The sequence below is a fragment of the Numenius arquata genome, chromosome 11 (assembly GCF_964106895.1).
Source record: "Numenius arquata chromosome 11, bNumArq3.hap1.1, whole genome shotgun sequence".
Lineage (NCBI taxonomy): Eukaryota > Metazoa > Chordata > Aves > Charadriiformes > Scolopacidae > Numenius > Numenius arquata.
Window position 1 is genome coordinate 29,330,183 of NC_133586.1, and position 16,931 is coordinate 29,347,113.

Sequence of the window (16,931 nt, forward strand, 5' to 3'; positions counted from 1 at the left end):
GTGTCCCCCTTCCACATGACCAAAGCGGCCGGGCTTGCGGCCTGCCCAACGCAGCGACGGACGCCCATGGCGGCCTGAAGAACTCCCCATCCCCTCAGCCGAGGCCCCGCCCCCCCGCGGCCCCACCCGGCGCTGGCGCCTCCCGATTGGTTGGAGCGTCGTGGGGTGAGGGGCGGGCGGTGCGGGGCACGCTGGGAGCTGTAGGCTGGGGTCGGGCTGTGCCTCCCGGCGCGCCGCGCGCCGCCGCGTGACGGGGCGGGGGGCAGCGCTGCGGCAGCGGCGGAGGCAGCGCGCGCGCGGGCCCCATTGTGTGGCGCGGCCGCCATCTTGTGCCGGAGGGGTTTTGTGCCGGGCCGCCGCCTCCGTCCCGGACGGGGCCTCCGCAGGGGGCCGGGGCCACCCCTCCTCCGCCCCGGGCCGCTCTCCCCGGCTGCTACCGTGCCCTGAGGCGGCCGGAAGGGCTGCCGTCTGTGCCGCGGCGGCCCCGGGGCTGATGCTCGGCCCCCGGCAGCGGGACGCAGCGGCCGCGCCGGGCCGGGCGTGAGGGCCGCCGCCTCCCGCCCCGTCCCCCCTCGCCCCAACTCGTAAGCCGATGCTGCCGCTGGACCAGCGCCTCCCCGGGTCGCGGGCGTAGCGGTGGGCGCTGCCTGCGCCGCTCCCCGGGAGGCGGGCGCCAGCCGCCCACCGGGCGCAGATCAGGAGACCAAGGGCCGGCCCCGAGGAGCCGCCGCCGCCCGCCCCATCAGGCGAGGGGCAGGAGAGCCGGCGCCGCGCCCCGCCCGCCCCGGCCGGCAGGAGAACCGGGCCGCCGCCGCTGCACCATGAAGATCAAGGATGCCAAGAAGCCGTGTAAGGGCGGGGGGCGGCGGGGTCTGGTTCGGCGGGGGGCTCTGAGGGACGGGTTTGGCAGCTGCCTGGGGAGGAGGCTGTGCTTGGTCCTTGCGACCCTTTGAAGTGAGGGTTCGAGTGATGTTACAGACCTGCGTTTGCGTTGGAAGGGCTTCTCTTTGAGTGGAAAATAATCAGGTTTTTGGACACGGGTGCTGTTTTTAATGAAGATAGCACTTAATTAGTGTGCTGAACACCTGCACAGGCAGCTGCAGTTGCTACAGTTTTTGTTTTTTAAGTGCTAATCAACTTTTGACTTCTTTAGAGGGACTATTTGTTAATAATTGGGTAAAGACTTTCATTAAAATATGCTGAATGCTCCCCTTTAATAAGCACAGGTGCAATAATATTTCTTAGTACTTATTATTTTGGAGTACCATATTTGTTTTGGAGGGCATAAACATGGTTCAGACTCAGGTGAATGCAAACAAAATGTCTAAGACTACTGGTACTTTTTTGTGGGAAGAGAGAATTGGATTGAGTAAAGCTAGTTGATGTACAAGCAGTGTTTTCTTAGTGTAGCAGATGCACAGCCATGCAAGTCAACACACCTGTCAAATTTACACAGGTGTACCCTAGCAGAAAGGGATGCAGGTATTGCTCCACTGTTCTTTTTTTCTTTGTCATCATAGGTAAAGACTTATTTTCAGGGTGAGTTACTGTATGGAAAAGATGGCTAGTCCTGAAGAGCTAGGCCTACTGTTAGTCATATGACATGCCTGTCTAATGAAGAGCATATAACTAAGAGTATATTGAAAGTGTGTGTTTTAAATATACTGTTTGAGCAGCCCCGTGGGAAGAAACTCACCAAACATATATTTAATACCGGAAGTATTAGTGTAGCTCTAGACATAGCTATAAACATGGAATTGAGTTTGACTGTGAAAAGACGATGTATCTTGTGGTGTGTTAAGGAAACCAACCCTAAACATGCATCTTGTAGTGTGCAATTTGCCATCACCTCTTACTAGTGCAAGTGTGTGGAAATTGCCAAATTGACTGTAATCATATTTTTTAAGAACATGGTTAGACAGCATTTTTTTCGCTGGTATAATATTTAAGGAATGCTACCAAGACTCTGAACCAGTAACTGGCTGTAAGATGTTGTAGTGGTTGATTGGTAATTTGGAATGGTGAGATTATGGCTGCTTCTGCTGCAGAAACCTGCTAGTTTCAGGAGTGTCTTTGCAGGGCCTCAAAGACTTGTTTTCTGTAGTGGCAGGCTTAAACCTCAAGTTTAAATAACGATGCCAAATGTTACCAAGAAGTTCTAAATGCTTAAATATGCTAAATTTGTAGTTTCTTCCAGTTCTTGAACCTGAGCTTTGGGTTTGTGATGGGAATCAGAAACAATTGGAACTGTATAAGCAGTGAAGGGGAAGAACACAGTGTCAAACTATGTTTGTTTCATCTTGACTCTTTAGCATACTTTGGAGCTGGTGTTTGTTTTTAAAGATAACAGCACTTAGTTTCATAGGCAATGAACTTTAGACTCATTCTGCGAATCTCTGCTCCTTGTTAGTCACACTGACTGAAGGGGGAGAGCAGCTGAATGTTTGAAGAGGAGCATATCCACAAAAGCACTGAAGATGGACAGGTCCATTGATGTTCAGGGGCTTTGGTGCCCAAATACTGCTGTCGGTTTGGCTTATGTGCTCAAATTGACCTGAAAGCTGAGTTGGGCTCACAATGCCACTTTTAGATTGTCTAGTTACAAATTATTTGGCTAAGACAGTTGTAGACACATTTCAGTACAATTGCTGAGTGGTTATACATTTCTTAAGCAAAGTCAGTATTTAATCATCTGTGTTGGAGCCAAATTTGATGCAGGGGAGAAATGGTTAATCGTTATTTAACAAGAGGTCTGTTGTAAGAGCCTACAAAGTGGAATTGAGAAGATTGCTTTAGCCTACCTATACCTATATCTGCGATGTTTAATATCGTGAAAGAAAGCAGGAATGCACCAAGTGCCATGTCCCTCATAAGAGAGGTGAGGGTAAAACGGAGACACCTAACTAACAAGTTCAGAATTCCTGATGTGGATATACTGCCTAGACATGTTTGTGCGGTCCTCCCTTTCACATTATCACCTGGCTAGTGCTGTTGCTACTTTGTTGTTGTAAAAACTGTGAGAAATGCAGCTGAATTTATGGAATGCAGCTTCTGAGATTGGCTGTCTTGAAAGAGGCTAGTAAAGGGCCATTTAGCTTTCTTTTGCAAGTGATGGGAGGTGATAGGCATTTTAAAGGAGGGTAACAGAAATTCAGAAATTAGGAAAACCTTGTACAAAGTAGTTAGTATAGCAGTAGGATCTAGAGAGCTTGTGGAGCCTCCATTCTTGAAGGATTCTTGAAAAACTTAAGAGTTCTTCATGTCTTGGCTGGACAAAGCCGTAGTTGACTTCATCTGGTGTTGGCAGTTTTCCTGCTAGTGTGACTGAGAGCTTGCACTAGGTGACCTCCGAGGACCCTTCCAATCAGCAGCTGTGTGATAGCTCTTCTGAGGAAATGCCTGTAGGGAAGAATGGCTGGCAGTTGTAAAAGAAACTTCCAAAGGTTATTTGGAGGATGGAGATGACAAATGTGAGAGCAAAGAGCCTTGCAGAACTGCTGCTGTATGAGATCTGTCTAAAGGGAAGAGAGGAGCCACTCATTCAGAGAGAGCTCTTTGTGTTGGCAGGGGAAGGTGAGGCACCCCAGAGTCTGTGTTTGCATCTCTAAGTGTTAGATTATGCCTCTGCATGCTGTATCTCACTATAACAAAAACACCTATCCTCAAAGAGATTGCAGCTGAAATGTCAACAAAATTAACAGAATGAGCAAGGAGGGAGAAGATGAAAGCAGTGATATTTTGTCTTGTATTAGCTTTACATGGTATCCACTTGTAGATGTGATAAACCTAATGAAAAGCAGTTACAGTAATTGCCGGTTACCACCTGTCCTCCCACTGGTAAATGCAGCCTTTCTGTAGTGTGATTAGAGATGGCTGAGTGGGAAAGCGTGGTGAGTTTACAGAGTTTGATGGAAAAGTTTTCCCATGAAGGAGATGGGAGGATGTGACAGTGCATGTCAGATACATTTAATTTGGGTGTTAATTCTGTCCAACCCCAGTCTATTTTGAGCTGGACTTGGGATATTTGAATGAAAAAACGTTTCACAAAACTGGTTAAGCAGAGAGACTTTACAGTATCTCAAGAGCTAAGGACACTTGATGTGCAGTTTCTCTCTGTAGAGACTCATAGGCACACATCTGTGTAATGTGGGTACAGCAAAGGCACTTTGCTGCCTAGCCACCAGGTTAATCCCACATTATTTAGCAGTTCAACAACCTTTGATGTGTTTTCTCTTAACTTGTCCCATTGGACGTGTTAGCTACCTTAGACTGCTAGCTGACTTAGAGTTTACCCTTCATTTTTACTCTGCTGCATGGAAATGTTTTTAGGGAAATACTGGATGTGCAAGAATGTATGCATGTACATAGAGGAAAATGCCTTGAGAAACTGCAAGATAGATTTGGTTTAAGTTTCTGTGTTTATAAACACTAACTGTGTAATAGTTCAGTATAACCTTTACATAGTTAATTTGTTTGTCTTGTCAGTAATCAGATAAGAATGGAATCAAGGTTAGTTTTATTATCAGAGGCTACATAGTGAGTTGAATTAGAAGATAAGGTTTGTGCATCAAAACTGATAATACTGCATGCTTTCATAAGGAACTGTTGCAGTGCTGGCAGAAGTAAACTTAAGTTTTCATGTGATTTCATGATCATTTTCCTTTCTTGTATTTTAAGCCAGTATAGAATCAGGAACTGCAGCATGCTTTGGCAGTTGTTCCCCAAGCTGCGTTTGTACTTGAAGTGTAAGAGTCTTGTGTCTTAGCAATATGTAAGCTTTCTTACAAAGAGGACACAAAATCTGGTAGCGTGTTCTCTGATGTCACTGATAGCTGTGATTTTTTTTTTTTTTTTTTTTGTGGTGGAAAGCTCCATGCTTGAATTAGGAGGTGTAGCTACTCTTCTTTGAAGCTTAGCTCTTGTTAATTTAATGCAGGGTTGACTCAGACTGTTATTTTATTTTACAGTGAGAAGGAAGTATTATAAAGGTATTTGTGTTTTAAATGTGTCATTACATTCATAGGAAAGAGCTTACCAGTAATCTGTTTCTCGGTTTTTAAAAGCTAAATACAAATAGAGCATTAAGCTGAAGAATCTTATGCTTGACTGAATAAAGGGGAAGTAGTTAAGTCTTTGAGTGTGTACTTCCTGCAACTTTGGATTCAAAACAGGTGTACAAAGTCAAAGTACTGTATGTGGTTTGGGTGGAGAACTTCGAAGGTCTTCTGCTCAGCTGAAGGAGAACCCGTAGAAAAGGAAAACACTTCAACCTTTGTGCTTGTATTGGCATGAGAGAGATTTTTTACTGTAATTATTTCCTTTTGGCTTATAAAGACCTTATAAGATATAAGTAACCTTAGGATTGCTGCCAGAAACTATGTATGACAAGAATGTGAAAAATGAAAACACAAGGGAATGAGGCCTCTCTGTGTAGCCCTGAAGCATAATTTAAAAAACCAACCAACAGCTATCAGCATGGAGTTTCTCACTGGGCAGAACTGCTACATCATTACTTGACCACAGCACCTTGTGACCACACTCTTCCCATGCAGGAAGGGCTTTTCTACATTGCAGGAAGCAGTTCTAGGGAATCTCTTAATCATCAGTATTTTTTTCAGTCCAAGCAGATTTTGTCTCAAAGCTGTCTTCACGGAATGTACGGAACAATTTGTTGCTTTATAGAAAAGGTTCCTGGTTGCTGTGTCTACGTAGGAACTGCGGTGACTTGTGGCAGAGCTGGGGAGTGAAAGAAAATCTGGATTTGGAATTAAGGAGGTTGGATATTGTGATACTCCCCTTGATGTCCTTGGAGACAGTTCAATTTGGTGTGAAGTATCACATTGAACCATATGGGTTTTGACATCCCAGTTTGTGTTCTACTTTGTGTATTTGTGTCTTCTCAGATAATAAGAATGCATATTTTACATATTCTTAAATAGATACTGTACAGCTTGATTCATTTTTCAGCATAAAATATATTCTCATTTGAACTATGGAATTATCTTCCTTGCAGTTCAACTGTTCTTGTTTTTTACTCGGTATACAAGATTCATAAACCGTAAGATTTTTAGAGATGTGACTAATGCTATATTTGCAAAAGCCTTTCGGATCATTTAACATGGGATGCAGTGGAGCTTCTGACAAACAGGCATGACTTGCACCAAATCTTCCTTAAGCTCATTGCTTGGACTTTCGGCTGTTTTCCCCCTCCTCCTTGTTGTGGAAGACTAGATCCTAGTTATTCAGTAAGCCCACTGAGCAGGAAGAATCCCAAGTATTTTAGGTGGCTCTTGGCCTGCTGTTTCCTAGTTAAATTCTGAATGGGTTGGATTGACTCCTGCAGACACTTTCTGGTCTGCTGGGTGAATCAACTTCCCTTCTTTGGTTTTGGTCTTGTGATATTGTTTACAGTAAGTGGGTGAAACTTGGTGAGATCACTTAATAAATTAATAAATTATGTGTAAATAGAGTTGGTAATTTTTCCATTTTTACCTGCAGCCAGAGGGATATTTAAGATCATGTAATGGAAATGAGTACTAATGCTTTGCCTCCTGTGGGGATTTTTGTTAACGTCTGCCTTGTTGTAAAGTATAGCAGTTTTTGATATACTTAAGGTATGTGTATTGCTTTTGCTCTTTAACAAAACTAATTGATCAATTTTTGTATTTTCACAGCTTTTCCATGGTTTGGCATGGACATTGGGGGAACTTTGGTCAAACTTGCATATTTTGAACCTATTGACATCACTGCAGAGGAGGAGCAGGAAGAAGTTGAAAGCTTGAAGAGCATCCGCAAATATCTGACTTCCAATGTAGCCTATGGATCCACTGGCATTCGAGATGTCCACCTTGAGCTGAAAGACTTGACGATTTTTTCTCGAAGAGGAAACTTGCACTTTATTAGATTCCCAACTCATGATTTGCCTACTTTTATCCAAATGGGAAGAAATAAAAACTTTTCAACACTACATACGGTGCTCTGTGCCACTGGTGGTGGCGCTTACAAGTTTGAAGAAGACTTTCGCACAGTAGGTAGCCTATCTGTCCTCATACTGAAGCTGGTGCTAAAAGCATTTCTGATGATGGGTTAAAATAAGTGGTGTTTTGAAAAACTGTGGAATGCTCAAAGTTTATTAATTATTAATTTTTTTCAGTCTTAAGTATGATAATGTAGAAATATGCTTTCTGACATCATCATAGTAAACATGAAGGTCTAATGCCAACAGCGAATTAGAAAATTCCATTAATGCAGTGAAATGCAGGACACCTTTGTGGAAGTTAACCATTTTCTAATCTATGTATTCTCTGATGGGAAATGTGCTTAAATTGCAGAGGTGCTTGAGTCACTTTGGATTTTCTTTCCTAAGCGATCTTTGATGATAGGTTTTCAATGTTTGTGGGTGGGATTATCCTCATTAATTTAGTCCAGTGCATTGTTTAGAGATCTGTGACAAAACACATATCTCAAAGATAGTCTTTTTTTTTTCAACTGCAGAGCAGTTTGGGGTTTTCCAGCGGTGTTTTGACTCTTCCCTTGATGATCAAAATTGATCGTTTGTTTAGATGCAGTTTCTGTCCTAAGATAGTTGTTACTAAGTGAGAATCACCACAGTATCCAGCGTGTACACGTCCTAGTTTTAAAGTGGCTACAGACCTCTTGTGCTTCTAGAGACAAGAAGACTTCAATAGCACAAAATGTTTTGTTTCAAAAATCTGCTTGTATTTCCATTCTTGTGCCAGTCTTGTGTTGAGCTGGTACAACTGTTTGTGGAGTAGGGTCACAATTTTTACAGCAGAACTAATTCATTATCTAAAAACCCCACAGAAGTATTTTATGTTGGAACAGTTCCCTGATCTGCTGAACAGTAAAGCTTCACAGTTGTGCCATGGCAAGAAAAGCTGAAGGGACCTGGGGGAAGAGGAGGAGACTGGCAGTGCTGGGATCTGGTACTGATGTCAGTCAGCAGTGTGCAATCAGGACTGATCCTGCAAGTTCATAATCTAACTGCAGGCTGCTTTCTAAGTGTGAGCTCGTCTGAGAGAGACTTTCTGGGTGGCTTTTTTTTTTTTCTTGGATTAGCTGCCTAATTGGACACTCTAACTGTTGGAACTCCCAGCTGCGGTAAGGGAGAGAGCATGATCACTCTTGTTGTGGAAGCCCAGAGTTAAATGGGATTAGGTATGGTGTGAAATTACAGCCTTTCTGGAATCCACAGCACCTGCAAAATTGTCTTTCTGCTTTATGAGAGAGAAGCAGCTTAAATGTCATGTGCAAAACTGAGGAAGAGCTGTAATGAGCCTAAAGTGTCATGGAATTTCTGACCTGTGGTTTTCTTACGATCTTTGAAGTGTTAATAAAGTTGCAAGGATAGTTAGTATGATGCCATTGAGGTTTTTATCTTAGGTTTTTATCTGCTGACATCCTAGAAATGGCTGTTTGTGGGTTTCCTCCCCCCCCTACAAGTCAAACCTTGAAGAGATGTGCAGATACGTGAGTTTCACCAAGATGACACTCAATAGGGCCTCTAGGGTACTTGGTGACCTCTTTTTGCTTTAGACTGATGAAAAATGTTGCGGATTTTTCATTGGATTAATTGTCTGAGTATCTCAAAAGTTACCTTGGGCTTAACAAAGCAGGTATTTGTACTGCCTGTCTATTCTTGACTCAGGAACTGAGGTCTAGATTTATAGTCAGAGTAGTTTCTAATTGATATGTTCAGAATTTACCTCAGAAAAAGGTGAATTACATTCTTTGTTGGCTTTATAGTGGGATTGAAGTTCCTGAATTAGTCGTGTGAGATAGCTTCTTGAAGTTAGGCAGTACAAATATACTGATAAATTTGTAGTGTGTTTAAGCAATGTTAGAACATGTTGACGCTGGCTTTTTTCTTTTTTAACACAGATTGGAAACCTCCAGCTGCACAAACTGGATGAGCTTGACTGCCTTGTCAAAGGCTTATTGTATATAGACTCTGTCAGCTTCAACGGCCAGGCAGAGTGCTATTATTTTGAAAATGCCTCAGATCCTGAGAGATGCCAAAAGATGCCTTTTAACCTGGATGATCCATACCCATTGCTGGTTGTTAACATTGGTTCAGGAGTCAGTATTTTATCAGTCCATTCCAAAGACAACTATAAAAGAGTAACTGGAACAAGGTAACTTAAAAACCTAAGTTGGGGTTGGTACTCTATGGAACAATGAGCTTTCTGTTTGTAAAGTGGTTCCTCTCCCTGACTCCCCCTGCCTATCCCTTCCCTCACTCTGTAGTACAGAAAAGTATTTTATCTTTAATTTACAGCTGCGTTCATTGAAACCCCCCGTAGTTCTGTCACTGAGAAGATTTAGCCAGTATCTTCTTTATCAGTCAATGAGTGCTAGAAGTGCTCTGTAGTGAGTGTTTTATAGGTTTTGTCTTAACTTTTGATAATTTGTCCAGTGAACTTTGTGTTTCTCTTGCTCTAAAAGAATAAATATGTTCACGTGTTATATAGAAAATGATCAAGGATCAGAGTCAGTGGCTTGATGTGGGTATTTAGGGAGTTCTAGTCTCTGCTGAAGTCTTTCAGGTTACATCTTGAGAGTTTATAACTATTTGTTAGCTCTTACTGTACGGTTAGCTTCTTGTGGGTGACATATAAATATTAATTTGATTGACAACTATTTGTGTAGTGAACCCTGAGCAAGAAAGCAGACAGCTTGGTGTCTAAGTTGGAGGACTTTATTTAATTTTTTTGGTCAGACATAAGAATCTTTGATGTGAGGAAATACAGTTTAAAAGCAACTGGTTTTCTTTCTTAGTCTAGGTGGAGGGACCTTTCTTGGTTTATGCAGTTTGTTGACGGGCTGTGAAAGTTTTGAAGAAGCTCTGGAAATGGCCTCCAAAGGAGACAGCACACACGCTGATAAGCTGGTTCGAGATATTTATGGAGGAGACTATGAAAGATTCGGCTTGCCGGGATGGGCTGTAGCATCCAGGTAAGCAAGAGATCTTCTTGATGGTTCTTTTGCTAGTTTGGGGGGCTTCAAAAGCAAGACTTAAACTATTAATGCAGAGAAAACTACTTTTTGCAAACTTTTATTGTAGTCAAGTTACGATTTAATTCTAAAAGTATATATACTCAGTTTTCCTGAAGATTTAAAGCCACCTGCAACTGCAGGTGGCTGTTAGCTGGGTATTGAAGAAGCCTCATGCGATATGTCATATACAGCTTTACGTGAGTCAGGGAAAATGTGAGGACAATTCAGGAGTAGTAATAACAAAGTGCAGAGGAAAAACAAAGCAGATTACTTCTTGACTTCCTAGAATCTTTTAGCGGGGCCGCTGTCCAGAGGGAAGGTGAGTGAAAAAAGGTATTTTTGTTGTTCTTAGAGTAGTATCTCTTCATTTTTATTTTGAAGACTCTGGGTTTTTTTTAATTGATATATGACTGTAAGTACAGGCACCTGGCATAATGTTTCAGCTACTTTTCTCACTTATGAAAGCTGTTGAACATAAACGCTTTGCACCATGAAGATGAATGTATTTTGCTGCCAATTACAGGGTTTTTTTGTCATAGCTGTAAGTTTTATTTCCATTGGGGAAGATCATTGGTGATGTTACAGCTTCTCTACCCTTAAGAGATGTAAGAAGAATAAACTTTGGGAGTGTGAAACCAATATGTATGTAAGAGAGTTCATTAAATCTTTGGTCTTGTTCAGTAGTAAGAGATCTTAATTCATGGTAACTTAATTCTTCTCCCTTTCCAGCCAGCTGAGTCCAAGCCTCTTCAAAGAGCATATGCTGAGAGGTTTTAATATGTGCAAACTTTACAGTTCTAGTCAATACATCTTAATTTGCTGTGTATATAGGTACTTTTTGTTCTCATTTACTTTTTAAGCCCCTTAGGATCTGTAATGACTATTTCAGTTATAGAATAACCAGCATTCTGTTTCTCCTAAATGACTTAGTTATTGCAGAGTCCTTAGTGGTAAAATACCATGCATAGCTATGGATTCTTGTCTTATTTTTTCTTTTTTTTTATATAATTTGTAAGAAAAGATCTTCTGTGTATTGTAACGGAAGGGTCCTTCTAATCTAGAATTTTTCATTTATACAACCTAAGTAGCAGTCTGTCAACTGTTTGTTTTCTGTTTGAGGATTGCATCCCATCATAAAACTCATCAGCTCATCTCTTTTAGCTCTACTTTGAGAATAGAGGATTGAATAGACAGTGTGAGTGAGGAAGCAAGCGTGAGGAGTTGGAGGATTGATTGTCCAGTCGGACTTAGGCATTGACTTAACTTACAGTGACTAGGTTTGCAGAGTAGTCTTGCCTAAGAATAAGCCTGCTTTTTGTTGTAGATACTTCTTCATGAAAATCAACAATCCAAACAGAAATATTTTTTTGGGAGTCATTGTTGTAACAAGATTGAGTATTTGCTGTGAAGGAATAAATAACACGTCGTACTATCAGTTGTCAAATTGCTGTATTTAATACAGACTTAAAAAGGGAGCTCCTTAAGAACAAACATGAGACTTAGATTCTGTTCTAGCATAAAAATCACTTCTGGAGTTACTTCAAATGCACATGAATTAACTTTGTACTTAATGGAAATTTTTCCTCTTATAGTTTTGGGAATATGATCTACAAAGAAAAGAGAGAGTCTGTTAGTAAAGAAGATCTTGCCAGAGCCATATTGGTCACCATCACCAATAACATTGGGTCTATTGCCCGGATGTGTGCAGTAAATGAGGTAAAAATTTCTGACGAGGAAATGATCTATCTATAGGTCTGTTATTTGGTTTCAGATTCAATGACTGCTGAAATGACGTATCATTTTAAATCTCTTAGTATGTTCTCAAATGAAATGAAGAAATTCATGTAGTATTACAGAATTGGTTCAGAATATTTTGACTGTCTTTGGAGAGGTGTGGCAGTAACCTGATGAAGAGGGCTTCAAACTAGCTTTGTTAAGGAATGGAGCCCAAAGCCTGCAGATGAGTGAGGGAGTAAGGGACCACAGGATGTTGTGATGAAATGACTTGAAATCCCCTTGCGAAAACAGGACAGTTGTGGGCCCAAGTTAAGTCTATACACAAACACATGCAGCAGGGGATACAAGAGGATCTTTAAGCTCTGGTTCTCATGAGGAACTATCCCAACCTCTATTGGAAGGGTAACGTGGCAGATCACAAGCAATCCATGCTTCACAGTGTACCGGGGACAATTTTCTGACAGAAGTGCTAGGCAGGCTGACTAGGCAAGCATGGTGCTGGACCTGCTATCCATGAGTGAAGAACTGGTTAGGAATTTCACTGGCAGCCTTGATACAGAGTTTAAGGTCCTGGGGAAAGTGAAGAAAGCAAGTAGCAGAACGAAGACTCTAGATGGACTTGAGTAGAACAGGATTGTGGTTTTGGGGGGATTTAGGAAGCAAGATCTAATGGCATAAGGAGCCTGGAGTTGCTTGTTGATCTTCCAGGATAGCATCCTCACAGCAAAAGCAAGAGGTGGGAGTACAAACTGGCTGGGGAGAGGCATTGCAGAGCAGAGGCGGGCGCTGGCAGAGGAGTTGAACTGACATTGTACTGAGATGCATTAGCAAGGACATAGCCAGCAGGTCAGAGGAGGTGATTCTTTGGTCATGACCTTTTTTTCCCTTCCTCCCCAACTACCACCATCACCAAAAGAGCAGCGATGAAAAACGAGGTCAAGTCTAACAGACAGGTTACTGAGACAGGGCACTGCCTGGAGCACCTAACGTATGAAAAGACACTGAGCGATCTGGGCTAAGCCTGAAGAAGCAGCTGAAGCAGTCTGAATCTGAGACAAACGTATGCAAAGGGGTCGGGTAAATGAATACAAATCAGAACTCATAAACAGCACAAATTGGCTTTATTCCAAGGGGTTTTTGGTCTAATTCCAACTATGTCACAGAACTACAGATCGTTAGAAACAGTTACTAGGGATCCAAAAACTAGTTTTTTGAACTGATGTATAGAGATAAAATGGATTTAATTATTTTGGCATCTTGCTGTAGAGCAGAACTGCATTTGATTGGGTGACTTAATAGTGTGTTTATTTTGTCTTCCCTGTGAACTAATCAAGATGGTGAAAAACAGTTGCACGTTAGTCAGTTGAATACAGGTTGAATTGTCATAGTAGTTCTTGTAGCAACTTGGATATGAATACATAATTAAGCACTTATTTAAGCACTATGTTAAGCACTAACACAATTAAGTTTTCTTTGGTTATTGCTCTCATATCATTAAGCCAGTATTTAATGTTGCTTTCATGTTGGATATATTTCAGTGAATGGGGAAATCGAACGATTTTAACTTTTTTACATTTGACTTGATTAGAATTCACAGCTCACTTCTAGAATTTGAGTCTAAGTCTAATCTTATACTGAGGTATATTGAGGTCTGAAGATGAAAGGAACATCTGTTATGTCTTACTGTCTTCGGCTTCTTTACAGTGCTGCCTTGTTGCATATGGATCAAGCAGCATTGTACAGGGCTATGAAGGCATTGAGTCTTCTCTACCAAATATAAGTAATTTTGAATATAAGTATCTTTCATTTAATTTCACTTTTAGCTGGGCTGTTCTTTTAGCTTAGTTAAAATGCTCACTTAATTTAAAACAAAAATACTGCTTCTCTGTAAATTAAGTCCTGTAATTCTTGAGGGTTGCATGTTTTTTCCTTTTCCCCAAGTATGATGTGTTTTAAATTTTGGAACCATGTTTTGATTGTGGTTTGTTTGGGTTTTTGTGGGGTTTTTTTCTTGCTCGAGACAGTCTGTTCTTTCATAGCTTAATTTAAGCGGTGTTAAACAGTGAAAAGACTTAATCCTTTGCTGTTTTTCTCTTCTTAGAAAATAAACAGAGTTGTGTTTGTTGGCAATTTTTTACGTGTGAATACTTTGTCAATGAAGCTTCTTGCATATGCACTGGATTACTGGTCAAAAGGCCAGCTGAAGGCCTTGTTCCTAGAACATGAGGTATGCTGTGGTTCATTTATCTCTATGTGTTGTTTTACCATAAATCAAAAATGCATGTGTGGAGTAGCTGCCATATGTGTGATAACCTGAGACACCAAGTACTCAGTAAAGATTGAAAATAGGAGGAGGAGGTTTCTCATACCGTATTGATTCTCTGGGGACGTCTTTCTCGGCCAGGGAAGTACTTCAGTCACTTTGGAGTATCTCAGTTCACACTACAGATTTTTGGAGGGGGACGAGAAAATGTTAAGCTCTGCACTAAGACTTAACAGTCTTACTTTGGTTTTGAGTGGCAACAGTAGTAAGGATTGTATTTCAAAAGATTACAGAGAGATCTAAAACAGGGGCCTTTGAAATACCTACATTGTTTTCAACTGAGCTTGAGCAACAGCCTGAAATTTGAGACTGCTTTTAACAAGGGCTGTTTTCCTACTGCCACAGATACACCTTAAAGTTGTTGTAGTGGTTTTATACTCTGGGACTAACCTGCTTTTGGGCAGCTTCTGCAGTCTAAATCAGTATGTAGTGCTCAGAGAGTTGACCTGTTTTGGTTAAAGTCTAGGCAACCAGTATTAATTACAGGTGTAATAGTTGAGAGACTTGTAGCTTCCTGACAGTCAGCTGGCAATTTTTGTCCTCAGTTTGTTGGTCTGCGAATATTACAGTATTATCTATTCCCCTTCAATTGTTTCTCACAACTGAGACAGACAGTAGTCTCTTGGCGCTGATGTCAGCGGTAATAGCAGAATGATTCCTTATTAGTTCAACCGCCTTCAAATTTTTAGAATCATAGAATGGTTAGAGTTGGAAGGGACCTTAAAGATCATCGAGTTCCAACCCCCCTGCCCTGGGCAGGGACACCTCCACTAGAGCAGGTTGCTCAAAGCCCCATCCAGCCTGGCCTTAAACACTTCCAGGGATGGGGCATCCACAGCTTCCCTGGGCAACCTGTTCCAGTGCTTCACTACCCTCACAGTAAAGAATTTCCTCCTAATATCTAATCTAAATCTCCCCTCTTCCAATTTAAAACCATTACCCCTTGTCCTGTCACTACATCTCCTGACAAAGAGTCCCTTTTCTTGGATAAATTTTAAATTCTTGCATTTGGTCAAGTGTAGATTCCAAACACTTCTATATTTCACAGTTATAGGGAACAGGAGCATCTTATTTCCCCAGAGGGGAAAAGTAATCCAACAGGAGACAGTATTTTTTTGTATGCAGGTAAGTATACAGTCCAAAAAATGGTGTTGAAGCTTGGACATAGTTCTTAAAAAAACGTGAGGTGCAGTTAGTTTAAGAAATTTTTCACTTGTACCTTAGGAATAGTGTTGCTGTCAGTATTGAAGATCCTTTAGCAACCAGCTCCTGCAGGAAAACCAAACCAAACCTGAATTGCTTGCTTTAGAAATCACTGACACATGTCTTAGAAGTCCTGCAGTGTATGGGGAGGCCTGGGGTGAAATCTCCTAAAGTTAAGCTAGATAGGGATAAAATGTTTGTTTCACAAAGCTTTAAAAAATTATTATGAAAAATTGTATATTGAAAGTGTATGGTTTTCTTTCTGTAGCATTGGTCCACCAAATGCTTTGTTGTCATTGAAATGTGATTAATGCAGATTTTAATACCCTACTTGAACCTGAAATATTTTTTTGTTTGTTTTGAACAGGGTTACTTTGGAGCTGTTGGTGCTCTTCTTGGGCTGCCAAATTTCAGTTGAGATACCAGATGTCACTACACTGAACTATTTTCCACCTGAATGATACTTGTTTATGGCAATGGGTACTAAATCTGGGGAGGGGAGAAAAAAATAGCAGATTTTCTGTAACTATTTTTAAGAAGTGATGAGCTACTGAATATTGCCATTGTAAGGAAGGGGGTTTCATTCTGTCGGGCATTGAAAAATGAAATGTGTGGGGATGTTGTGTTCTTTGGTACATGTAGCCAGTATTGAACTTCTAATATGCAATACATCCTCTGAAACAAGCTTCCAGAAGAAGGAATACCAATCCTTGAAGTGGTCAGTGTGTAAATATTGCAAGTTTACCCCTGAGGCTTTAGGCCCATCAGTTTTGTAAATAATTGATGAATGAAAAATTATTTTTATTAGTTATACTGTATTATGAGCACAATTTCCCATGTGTACTTACAGAAAACAACTTTAAAAACAGTAAGGTACTATCTACAAGATGAGGAAACTGTAGACAATTGCTTCCCACAGTAAGAATAGTAATTATTTTATGTGTAATAGAAATAATATTGTTTTAATTTTCCATGGGAAGATTAGAAACACAAAAAATCAGCCAAAGCAGCAGATTAAGCAGTTCACGTTTTGAAGGTTTAGTGAAGCTATTCACTTGCCCTCTTCATGTATTTGAAGATGTAGCTGGTATTTTGGGAAGATCCCCTCTGCCTTTGGCTGGGTTTGGAAAATAATTTAATGATTAATGAAAGCAAGTTTTGAGGGGTGGGATTTTTTTTTTTTTTTGAGGACATGACTTCCAAAATGCCTTCTGGGCTTTTTTTGTCTCTAATAAATTCTGACATTATACATCATTATTTGTAAAGGTGCCACAAAGCCTGAGAGAATTGAAGAAATCCTTATAAAATGGATTAAATATGGGACCTCGTAATACTGATGCTTTGGCTCATTTCTGTGGAAAAATTTCTTCCCCATCCTACTAATTTGAAAATGTGATTCTCCTTAATTTTGTAAGAGTTCATCAGAATCTAATTAGATGTTGAAAATGAAAAGTTTTTAGCTTGCTTTTGAATTTGGAAGTTTGGTTTTGATAATTAAGGACAACATCAGAGTTTGTATTGCAGCACCAAATGGACCAATATTTAGCGCACTTGCAATATGGAACCATTCATTCAATTGTGGCCTTGGGATAAGATCCATACTCTAGAACTGATCTTTGGATTTTTCTGTATACTTTTCAAATTTATAGTT

General features: G+C 40.9%; 1 protein-coding gene across 1 annotated transcript; it reads left to right on the forward strand.

The window, feature by feature from the left end:
- The first annotated feature begins 821 nt into the window (after nucleotides 1–821).
- Nucleotides 822–15,698, forward strand: PANK3 (pantothenate kinase 3). The gene is made up of 7 exons (XM_074155935.1): nucleotides 822–849; nucleotides 6,675–7,027; nucleotides 8,902–9,155; nucleotides 9,799–9,975; nucleotides 11,610–11,733; nucleotides 13,856–13,981; nucleotides 15,648–15,698. Exons 1-7 carry the CDS (start codon nucleotides 822–824, stop codon nucleotides 15,696–15,698), a joined length of 1,113 nt encoding a protein of 370 aa, XP_074012036.1.
- The last annotated feature ends 1,233 nt before the right edge of the window (nucleotides 15,699–16,931 follow it).

Excerpts from the sequence above, each read along its gene's own strand:
- PANK3 (XM_074155935.1), top strand. The coding sequence starts at position 822 with ATGAAGATCAAGGATGCCAAGAAGCCGT. Across the intron at positions 7,028-8,901 it reads TTGAAGAAGACTTTCGCACA|ATTGGAAACCTCCAGCTGCA; the intron begins GTAGGTAGCCTA and ends TTTTTAACACAG. Across the intron at positions 11,734-13,855 it reads GGATGTGTGCAGTAAATGAG|AAAATAAACAGAGTTGTGTT; the intron begins GTAAAAATTTCT and ends TTCTCTTCTTAG.